This window comes from Vicia villosa, unplaced genomic scaffold (genome assembly GCF_029867415.1).
Source record: "Vicia villosa cultivar HV-30 ecotype Madison, WI unplaced genomic scaffold, Vvil1.0 ctg.000073F_1_1, whole genome shotgun sequence".
Taxonomy (NCBI): Eukaryota; Viridiplantae; Streptophyta; class Magnoliopsida; order Fabales; family Fabaceae; genus Vicia; species Vicia villosa.
The window spans coordinates 1,619,427-1,630,787 of NW_026704997.1; the positions used below are offsets into that span (position 1 = coordinate 1,619,427).

Sequence of the window (11,361 nt, forward strand, 5' to 3'; positions counted from 1 at the left end):
AACTTACAAACTTAAGCGTTGAAATTTTAAACTAACAATTCTCTGCCCTCACTAGCTTAAGCCTTAAAATGCTAATTTGTAGGCACTCGCTTCATCACATCGAAAGTTGATACCACTGTTGAAATATAAAGTAATTTTATGTTGTTGAGAAACTATTTTATTTAAATAACTATTGATTAAAATTATTTTCTATAATTTATTTTATATACTTATTTTTTATCATTAGTCTAAATTATACTCTCTTTTTTTAATGGGTCTAAATTATACTTTCTCTTGGCCTGTTTCATGTGATTTTTTTAACGCTCTCCCTTGAAGTTTTTTATAAAAAATAAATTAAAGAAGGAAAACATTGTAAGCAATTAGAAAATGAATTCCTTAAAAATAATTAAAGTAGCACACGGTATTTGTTTGTGATATATACATTGTATATTGTGTACTCCTATTTCATAAATTATCATAAAAGATATTGTATTATTTTACAATTTTATTTTTTATATTGAATAATTAAAAAGTTTATGCTTTAATTTTTGTGTCTATCCTTTTAATTTACTATAAATGAGATATTTATTTTCAATTACATGTTTTAATGATAATTTTATTTTTTTATTAAATTGATTCATTTAACTTGATTAAAACAATGTCTAAAATCCAAATGTTTGAAGAAGAAAAAAATTTAAATTTTTTCATATAAAAATATATTAAAATGTGAATTATATATTGTCATACGTTATGAATGGTATTTTTGTAAATTTTATATTATTTAACTTAATTATATATATTATATGTCATATTTAATAAATTATCATAAATGATAAATGTATTATTTTATTAAAAATATCTAATTCTTTTTCTTTATTTTTATATTGAATAATTAAAAAGTATATGTTTTAATTTTTGTGTCTATCCTTTTAATTTACTATAAATAGAAAATTCGTTTCTATTATATATTTTTATGATATTTTTATTTTTACACATTTATTAATTTGACTTAATTAAATAATTTCTAAAAGTCAAGTGATTGAAGAAGAAAGTAAATAAATGTTTTTCATATAAAAATAGATGAAAGGAGGCATGAGATTTTTTTCTATGATATAAATATATTATTTATTATTTAGTTAATATTTTATAAAAAAAAATTAATATTTTTATATATTAATACTATATTAATCAAAATGAATTATATATTTTTCTATGTTATGAATGGTTTTTTTGTAAATTTATATTATTTTATTTATATTAGATAAAGAAGGTTACAATAACAATAATTATTATTATTATTATTTTATTTTTTAATTACTATTATTATTGTTATTTGACAAAATAAGGAGTGATGTGTCCAAAAACATTTGTCATTTACTCTTATCTCAATATATCAATCCAAAAAAAAGTAAAGGTCAACAAACATTTAGAGTGGGCCCCAAGCAGTTATTAACAACCAGTTAAACTCTCATGTGGCCATAAATTCACATGGAGCCCAAAAACTTATCACTTTCTATAAATTTGGCGTAAAAAAATTACAGCTGTTGCAAGCACAAGCACAACGTGTTTACTTACAGTTAATCCATTCATTCCCTTTAGAAACTTGTTGAACAATTAACCTCACATATATAATATAATATTAATGTATCTTCTGACTTGTGTTGTGTTGTTAACTACTTGTTATAAATATAACCCGATTCTTGCGCTTCTTGTGTTGCTTCTATCTCATTTTCTTTGTTGCTTTCCCCTTTAAAACTCAGTGTCATTACAAAACAAGTGTTGTTGCTTTGCTTCTTGTGTTCATTTTCATTCTTTTTTTCTTCATGCGTGCAAGTTATCATTAACTACCTTCTTTATACCTTTAACTCTCTTTAAGATTCTCCATTCATCTTCCACCACATTTTCTTTCATCACCCTTTTCAGGAAAACAAACCATATATACTTTCATCCTTGTCGCTGTCTTGGTTTCATTATCGTTTTCCATCTCTTTCAAAAGGTTTGAACTTTTCTTAAATCTCTATCTATCTGGATCTCTTTTATTTCACTTGTTTGTTTTCATATATAATCTCATAGTATTTTGTTTTTTGTTGTTGTTACTTGGATTATATTCATGATAATGATAATGATGTTTCGCAACTTTTTGAGATGATTCTTTTTATGTTTTCTTTTAGATTATTTTTCAATTGAAGTTATAATGGGGAGTCATGTGAGCAAGAAGACTCCAGAAACATCATCTGCTGTTAATTTCACGACTACCGAATTGCAATATAGGACTGAACTCAGTTCATATGAAGCGGCATGCAAGATAGACATAGATTTGCAGACATTTGATTCAACTCTTCAAACTAGAACAAATCAGGTTATTAATACGCTAGCTTCCGGCGTTGAAGTTCGGGCTCTTTCGTTCGATTCGCTGAAACAAATCACAGAATGTCTGCTTGAGATGAATCAGGAGGTTGTGAAAGTTATCTTGGAGTGCAAGAAAGACATATGGAAAAGCCAGGAACTGTTTGAATTAGTGGAGGAATATTTCGAAAACAGTTTACAAACATTGGATTTCTGCACTGCGTTGGAAAAGTGTTTAAAAAGAGCTAGGGATAGCCAGTTGCTTATTCTTGTCGCGATTCAACGGTTCGAGGAAGAATCTGAATCTGGAGAAAAAGGCTATATAAGAACGTTGCAAGAATTGAAGAATTTCAAAACAGCTGGTGATCCTTTCACGGAAGAGTTTTTCCAGATCTTTCAATCTGTTTATAGACAACAGATTTTAATGCTTGAGAAGCTGCATGTGAGAAAGAACAAGCTCGATAAGAAGCTGAAATGTATTCATTCATGGAGGAAAGTTTCGAGTATGATATTTGTTGCAACATTTGCTGCTGTTTTGATATGTTCAGTTGTGGCAGCAGCTATTGCGGCTCCACCTGTTGCTGCGGCTCTGGCCGCATCAACAGCCATCCCCATCGGATCGATGGGGAAATGGATTGATTCGCTTTGGAGAAACTACGAGAATGCATTGAAAGGACAGAAAGAAGTTATTGGTTCAATGCAGGCAGGGACTTATGTAGCTATTAAAGATTTGGATAATATCCGGGTGCTTATCGATCGGCTTGAAACCGAGATCGAATCTTTGTTGCATAATGTTGATTTTGCGATTGAAGAAGAAGCTGTGAAGATTGGGATTGAGGAGATAAAGAAGAAGCTTGGTGTGTTTATGAAGAATGTTGAAGATTTAGGAGTTCAGGCTGATGTTTGTAGCAGGGACATTAGGAGAGCAAGAACTGTTGTGCTGCAGAGAATCATAAAACATCCTAATGTTTGAACTATTCTTGTTGATGTTATTGTTTATTTGTTAATTATGTTTGAAGAAACATATTTTGATTATATGTAATGTTGTGAAATTTATTTATTTATAGATCCATGCATAAATGGGAATATATGTCTTAGACACTTGCAGCTATATAAATTTTTAATTCTTTAATTTTGAAACAATATTAGTGTACTAATGTATTTTATTTATTTTGATTATATATGAGTAGCTAATTAAGGTTTATAGATCTTGAATTATATTGAGATCATGATTATATTATTATACTAGTATATAATGATAATTATGAATTCAGAGAGGTGCATAAAAATATAGTATAAAATTATAAAGTACGTAGTTGTCACCGTATTCTTAAATGCGTTGATTATTTGAGAAATGTGGACAAATTAACTTAGCCTGTAAGAAATGTTAAAAGTTAGAAGAATCTTTGAGATTGGGCAATGTCTTGTAAGTTATGATTTCCAAGGAAAAGGATGTAACACTGAATTTGGTGAGTGATGATAATGAATGTGGTGAGTAAAAATTGGATGGCAACTTTGGCAAATTAGGTGTACATGTTAATCATGAAACCTCGGAATCATTCTTCACTATTGTCACTATTTAAATTTAACAGCCTCGTTAAAGTTCGATTGGTCTTTATGCAAACACATCAAACTACACAGGTAGGAATTCAAATTTGTGATATTACCCATATTTATCTTTAAAAAGTAAAAGTTCAACCACTAAATTATGTGGCAAAAAATTACATTATAGTGATAGAATGCATTACATCCAATTCTCTATTTTTTTTTTCCATTTAATTTAGGGTATATGAGATAGAATGAGACATTCTAAATAAAATAATCAAACAATAGAGTAAAATTCATATTTCATTTTATTCCATTCCATTTCACTCTGTTATATTTTATTCCGCTCCGTGGGATTTTATCAATCCAAATATAGTCTTACATTATAAGATTGATACAATAAAATGTGAAATTTTCAACAACTCTTTTGTTTCAATCTTTGTCTTCATGTCTAAATACTCTAAATCCTTAAACTTTCAAAGTCCCGCAGGATAAACTAAAGATGCTCTCCATTAACACAAGAACTTTATGAATAACGTTTTCAAAATCCTTAAATTTTCTAACAAACATGTAAAATGCTCTCCATAATTTAGGGTTCAAGTTAAAGATAAATTTTTAATAGTTATCAAAGCACAGTATTTTTACTCCGAATGAGGTGGAATCCAAGTGGACATGTCAATGCGTCACTTAACTTAACACATCAGCAGTTACAACGGAGTAACTTGAAAGAGGGTGGTGTAATGTGACGGAGTAACTTGAAAGAGGGTGGTGTAATGTGACTGATGTTAGACAATTCATAGAACATTTTTTATGTTTCATAAATTTGAGGTTTAGCTACCCATAATCAAATTATTCACATCAACAAATTTAGAAGAAAGATACATGACTTTGAAGATGAAAATTATTCTTCAATGGAGAAAAACCTTTAATCATTGCTCTTAAAATCCTTGCATTCGTAAAATTGCTCTAAAAACTCTCCTAAAAGTTTTACATTTTTTCCTTTAATAATGAGCAGAAACGCATCCAAATAGCACCAAAATTCAAATCGCGCAATCAGAATTACCCCATCAATTAGAGTTACAAAGCTCTAGATATGATCAAATTACTAGATAGAGGTCGATATAAAAAGTGCTGAAAATTCATAGTTTTCTCCTTTATCTCAAATATCCCCAAAATTCATCTTTAAACCATGTATTTCTCCTCTAAAAACAATATAAACTACTGATAAAATGTCATAATGACGAATTGTCATCACTGCCTAAAGAGGCAATTTTACGTTGAACCTTTATTGAAGGATCCTTACCGTCCTAATAGACAATTTTACATTGGACCTTCACTAAAGGATCCTTGTCTCCCCCCAAGAAGCGTTGTATGAGTCAGGCCTTCACTAAAGGTGCTCTTTCCCAATAAAATATTTACAGCATACACCATACAAACACCAAAGGAGTTTCATAAAGGGATCATAGAGAAATGCATTAATAGTAAGCTCTTAAGGGTGTCTTTACAAAAACCTCGAAGGGCACGCTTACAAGAAACCCACGAGGGGCAGAATTATATGGGAAAAAACCATACAAGGAGCCCAATGACCCTCTTCCTCAACTCGCCTCTTGTCTTAAGCAGGGAACCCTTCATTCTTCTTGAAGGAGAGTTCTGACTTTAGGAAGAGGCCGACTTGAACAAGACGAGCTCAAGTCGGCCTTCAGGTCATCAACATACATGTCTACCTAATCATGAATACTGAAGAGCATAAACTCCAACATCAGGCCCTAGAGAAAATAGATTTCCACCATGTTCGATAAAAATGAGGTCGCTATTTTACTCACAACCTTAAAATTGTTGGGGAAGTCCTTAGCGAAAGGAAGGTAAGCATTGGTGCGGCTCTTGGCATAATAACGATTATCCTATAAGGAAAGATGGGCCACGCCTTCAGGTTGGCCTTCAGGGGCCTCTTCCCTAAGGGCGATCCTCTCTTGTCATCACCTTAGACCTCTTCCTCCAGAATAACAATTTTAGTATGAATTATTCCCTTATTCTTCTATGGGTGGAAAGGAAATCTCTTTGGACCCCTCCGGTTTCAACATCTTCAGAAGATGAGATTCATAATGACGTCCCCAACACCTCTATTTCTGCCCTTAATCATAATACTGCCTGGGTGGGTTTTAGGTTTAACACCCCATTGCTCGCCCATAGCTGCCTTCATCTTTTCCAAGTGCGCTTTTATCGCATCAATGTTCGAAGGGGTCATTCTTTCTGCAAAAAGGAAAATAAATTACAACTATTAAACGATAATATGGTCTTCATCGAGAGTGCATACATAAATTAAACTTACACAAATATTCGTCAATTTTGTGATCCTTATCCCAGTTGAGAACCACCATCTTTCTATAAATCATGACATCAAACGCATCCAAGAAATTTACCACATCCCTCTTCGTTTTGCTTAAGAACTCAAAATCATAACCAATTATGGTCAAGAGATGCTTCGTCTAGTATCGGGGAAAGCGATGGGCGCCATATTCCCTGAAGTTGACCATATACACCCCATCGCACCCCTCAGTCGCACAAACCTATCTTTCCAGTGTTTGTAATGGTTAGAGTGGGGTGAATAAGATTCTTCCTAGCATAGCGCCTATAGTTACCCAACCAGTTTTAGGTCATGCATTAGTATTGAAGAAAAAAAGTCTCATTATTGTAGCTAACCTATAGGCGCGCTAGCAAATGATTTCGAACACCCTTATAAAGGCCCAACCATTGGATGTTATCTATGAGGGAGCGACATTGATGGTCGTGAGGACTTCATATTCAATGTGGGTGAAGGATATGAGCACCCATAGATTTAGAATGACGGGCGTGTACATTAAAAGAGGGCGTGGGGGAAATCCGTTAGGGCAACCAAGTTAGCTAGCTCCACTTCGGAGCACAGCTGCATAATCACTTCCCGTCATCACTCATTTTAGACAAGTTCTTATGTCTCCAAAAGGAGTAAATTACTCTCTAATCACATGTGTAGTGTATCTCTAAGTCCTTCACTCCTGAGCGCTTTGTTGAATTGGTCGTCATTGATAAATTTGAATTTTTAAAGAAAAAAAGAAGGAAGAAATAGAGTCATTATCACTACTAGAACCGAGGATGTTCCTACTTCGAGGAGCCTATAATCAATTGTTCCATCAACTAGTTTGGCGTTGTTCATGTAGTGTTTATACAATTTTATGAGTTCCCCATTGTTGGAGGGCTCAATCACACTTCCCCGTTCATCGAACTCTCTAATAATCACCATTTATGAAAAATAGATGTTTAAAGAAAGAGAGGGAAAAATTATACATGTTTTGAAAAGGATGAAAGCTAAAGGAATGTTGAATGCAATTTGACTTGTTATATCAGAAACTTTGGAATAGCGTGTATACCAGTAAGATGAAGTTTTCCTTTTATAAAGGCAAAAAACCTAGGTCATGTAGGCTACGATTGCCTTCTGCTAGGTACACACCAACGGTTGTAAAAGGAACTACCACACATAGTATGACCTGAGACGTGTTTGTGAACCTAGGGTGCTCTACAAAATTAGCTTCTTAAAGCAACTCCATTATTAAAATCATTTAATGATGTACGTGTTTCCCTAACTATCACTCGGGGAACGTGCACATGCTTTGCTTAAGGGATATGCCTCATGCTTTGCTTGAGGAACTCGTCCAGAAGAATTCTTAGAATCTCATGATGCTGATACACCGAAATTAAATAATTTCGTCCTTTCCAAGCCCTCGTGATTGGGAGATTGTGGACTAGGATAATTTATCTAGGTCTGAATAAGGAATGGTCCATGACAAAGTAGCCTATAGCATAACCGGTCCTGGGGTAGGAAAGGGGTTAAGCGTCCCAAAGTAGGCTAGTAGCCCAAAATGAGCCTGGGCGTCCAAAGGGGATAGCCGCCCAAAGGATATGGCGAGCTGCCTGATAGGGCCCGGGCCTACCACCCATGATTTGCTCACTTACCACACATGAAATAACTGAAAGAATGTAGATGATGGAGAAAAATCATTTTTCCATGAACTGGGAAAGAAGTCTGTCTGTCAGCCCCCACGTTCCTAGTAGTGGGATGATGGAAATTGCCAGTAGCAAAACCCATGGGTCTATATAAGTGAGATGATAGAAATAATTTGTTGTTGGCCTGTGTGTTTTTGCGGTAGCAGTAGCAGGACATCAAACTTGCAGCAAATGCAAAGCACGCAGGCGCGGTGTGAAACCGGCGCAGTGTGAAAGTAGTTTCAAACACATGCTTATACAAATTCATTGCAAAAATGTCAAAAAAACTAAATAGATATTGCCACATAGGGCAAGAATACTTCATTTCATCACCATAGCTGAGTAAATAATCTCTGAAACCAATCTTACAATGTTAATATTACAACTACAAACAGACATGAATCTCGAACTCGCAATATATTCAAGTAAATGAGATGTAACAATCACTATATCACATCTTAAAAAGACCAAGAATAGGTTGCGGCCGAATGTGGAAATACGTAGCCGGAACCAAATAAGCACATACTACAGACACGTAAAGTTTAAACCAGACAGAGGCAAAAATGTAGTACATGCATAAGCCAGTCCATAGAATAACCATCATACAACTCAAGATCGTCTTCGCAGCAGGGAGGTCCCTCTCTTTCGCTTGATCAGGAAACCTACCTTGAAACTGAAAATTGTAAAGCAACTTGTCCTTAAACTGGAATCTGTCCATCAGCCACGTGGACATTTCGTCTTCGGATGTTGGGATACAGTCGATGGGAAAGCGGCAGATATGGATGTGAACTTCGGAAGGATCCACCCCAAAGACATTGTCCAAGAAAGACGGGCAGCGGTATTTGTAGCCAATGGTAACATCGTAAACTGACAATTTAAAGTTTAAAGCATTTTGTTGTTAGGATAATATGAATTCAGGATTTTTCAGAAGCTTTTATCAGAGAAGAGAGGATAACCTGCAACTAGAGAGCCCCTCAACTCTTGCAAACAGGTACAAAAGCCTTTGGTTTTTGGCAGTAAAACGTTTTCCATAATCGGTAACCCTTGTTCGGCAGCATATTTTTTACTTCGACGGCACTTCTGTTCACTACCAGAAAGAAGAAAAAAACAAGATAGATGGCAAAAAATCATCAAAATAATACACAAATTGACAAAGTTACATATGCTACATCAATTCAAACTGAGGAAGAAGAGAGTTGTGCTACAAAATCGCCATTGAATTTTCAAGTTGTCGCGAAAGTTGTCTAAATTTGGTTGTACAAAAACTATTTCTCAATGTAAAACGAGAATCAAATAACAAGCGGCTTACGTAAAATCAGTGCCCTCGGGGAAAATAGCAAGCCAGAGGGGGTCTTGCGGATCCTTGAATGTCGAAAGCATTTGACGCATCATTGACTCATCAGCTTCCCACTTCCTTTCTACCGGGATGAACTCCAATATATGAAATGCCCAACCAAAAATCGGAAGTTTCATCAAGCTGCTCTTAAGTACATATTTAATGTATCCAATGCATCCCTTCCGCAAGGCAAGGTCCCATAAGTACATCCAATCGACTTCAGTTCTGTGATTTGCAATCAGTAAGATCCGTTCTCTCGACGGAACAATATCTCCAGAGAACACAACTTTAGTCTTGTTGATTTTCTCAAAGAGAAAAGGCCACAAAGTTAGCCAAGCACCAAAGAAAAACGATGTCGTCCTCCTGCTGTAGCCGATGCTAAAAAACCTCACTATAACAGAAGTTATAAAGCCAAAGAACACCAATGTTACAAATGCTGATGAAACCAACACCAGTAGACATACTAAACCCCGTACAATTTTAAAAGGAGCTAGAGACCGATACTTTGCTCCGGATTTTGAACTTACAGGTGTAAGAACAGCCATATATGCTATCAAAATCAAGCACTGAAATGAAAATAACTACACTGACTCTTCAAGATTTACCTCCTCAATGAATGAATAAATAGAATATCTCTTACAAAAATACGATCTAGCTTTTGAGTTTCTTAAACTGATGATAGTTTCAATGGTTTTGTCGTTGTAAATGGTACGATAAGATCGCAGTTAGGGAAAGTAGACTTGACGATATCTTCACCCTGAAAAATGTCAAGAATTGAACGATATTAGGTTTCGTAAAACATAAGAGCGATGAACAAAATATTGATTTTATTAAAGAATGTCATTGCCTAGTGCCTACGCATATATAATAGGAGAAGGGGAAAACATTTGTCAAATATATCAGCACATAACAAATGAAAACTGAAAAGGAATCATTGCTTATTAAGGAATCAACATAGTTTAACTCAAAATGGATCAAAATGTAAATAAATTTTGTAGGGTGTTCTAAAGAAAACCAACAAAGTACTAATCTCTAACACAAACTCACACCGCACACAACACTGAATATCAACACCAGTAACTAGTAACTACTGTTGCCGGTGTCAGGCCCGACACTATAGTGTCATACTACTCTCTTCACTGTAAAAAGCAAATATTTTCTTTTAAGGTTTATTGAATAATTAGTGTATGTGATCTATATTTAAACCAGAAACATAAGTTATTCAATGAATCTGAAAATGGAATATTTCCTTATAATAGTGACTTGAGGGTGTAGGTTACAAGCATTTATTCAAATTTATATATGACAGATAAAAAGTTACACATTCAGCATCATAAGTCATAAAAATACATAGAAATATGACTCCATGAGTGATCTCAACAAAACAAAACCACATTATGCAAAAGAAAGTGTTTTTTTTTCCTTTCTAGGATAAGGGACAAAAAGGATGAAACCCCATTTTCCAAAAACATCATGGTTACTACTGAAACAACCCTAGTAATTCAAAGCTCGGATCTTTAACAGACACAAAATGTTTCAAATTACAACATTGGAAAAAACAAGAACCCCTATAAGAGAGTGATACAATACAATACAATGAAGATGAGAATCATTACCTTTGTTGAAGGTTGTAGCATTTTCTGAGGGGCAAACAAACATTGAGATGAAGAATAGAAAGAGAAAAATCGATGGGAGATTGAAAAGTGAGCTTTTAAGGAAAAGAGTTAGGATGAATAGTGAAATAGTATTAGATAGAATAAAGAAGTGAGGTGTAGATTTTAGTGGATGATATGATAGTAGAAGTAGTACCTTAATTCCTCCCTCCACAACACAACTGTTTCAAAGTTCACGAACAAAGAGGGTACGACAATGACTAGAACCTTCTTTTGTGTTACGGAGTTTAATGTTTTTAGATTTTTTTTTCTGACTCAACAGAACAGTACGGTACTTATTAAGGTTTGCAAAATGTTACACTTGTTCAACTCATTTTTTATTTTTTTTACAATTTGTTTAAGTTTAAACTGGTTAATTTTGATAACTTGTTAATATTTAGATTAAAATGTCTTATAAGTAGAGTTCATATAGTTAAAGTTTTTTTTTTCCTTTCAAATGTGACATTATTTATGATGGGATAAATA

At 33.9% G+C, this 11,361-nt stretch overlaps 2 protein-coding genes across 3 annotated transcripts; one reads left to right on the forward strand and one right to left on the reverse strand.

The window, feature by feature from the left end:
* The first annotated feature begins 1,721 nt into the window (after nucleotides 1–1,721).
* LOC131623502 (UPF0496 protein At4g34320-like) lies at nucleotides 1,722–3,411 on the forward strand. Its single transcript, XM_058894510.1, has 2 exons — nucleotides 1,722–1,975; nucleotides 2,151–3,411. Exon 2 carries the CDS (start codon nucleotides 2,174–2,176, stop codon nucleotides 3,296–3,298), a length of 1,125 nt encoding a protein of 374 aa, XP_058750493.1. The 5' UTR covers nucleotides 1,722–1,975; nucleotides 2,151–2,173; the 3' UTR covers nucleotides 3,299–3,411.
* A 4,764-nt stretch (nucleotides 3,412–8,175) lies between these two features.
* Nucleotides 8,176–11,128, reverse strand: LOC131623503 (probable 1-acyl-sn-glycerol-3-phosphate acyltransferase 5). 2 transcript variants are annotated; one of them, XM_058894512.1, is made up of 4 exons: nucleotides 11,033–11,128; nucleotides 9,197–9,980; nucleotides 8,844–8,974; nucleotides 8,176–8,754 (listed from the first exon to the last, which is right to left on the reverse strand). In XM_058894512.1, the coding sequence occupies exons 2-4, from the start codon at nucleotides 9,766–9,768 to the stop codon at nucleotides 8,339–8,341; spliced, it is 1,119 nt and encodes a 372-aa protein (XP_058750495.1). In that variant the 5' UTR covers nucleotides 9,769–9,980; nucleotides 11,033–11,128; the 3' UTR covers nucleotides 8,176–8,338. The 2 variants fall into 2 exon arrangements, with proteins under 2 accessions (XP_058750495.1, XP_058750494.1); XM_058894511.1 differs by lacking the exon at nucleotides 11,033–11,128 and adding an exon at nucleotides 10,840–11,025.
* Between the last annotated feature and the right edge of the window lie 233 nt (nucleotides 11,129–11,361).

Bases quoted from the DNA above. Each gene is read 5' to 3' on its own strand.
- LOC131623503 (XM_058894512.1), bottom strand. From the start codon at position 9,768: ATGGCTGTTCTTACACCTGTAAGTTCAAAATCCGGAGCAAAGTATCGG. The intron at 8,975-9,196 runs GTAAGCCGCTTG...TCTTTCTGGTAG, and splicing joins CCCGAGGGCACTGATTTTAC to TGAACAGAAGTGCCGTCGAA. The intron at 8,755-8,843 runs GTTATCCTCTCT...TTAAATTGTCAG, and splicing joins GAGGGGCTCTCTAGTTGCAG to TTTACGATGTTACCATTGGC.
- LOC131623502 (XM_058894510.1), top strand. From the start codon at position 2,174: ATGGGGAGTCATGTGAGCAAGAAGACTCCAGAAACATCATCTGCTGTT.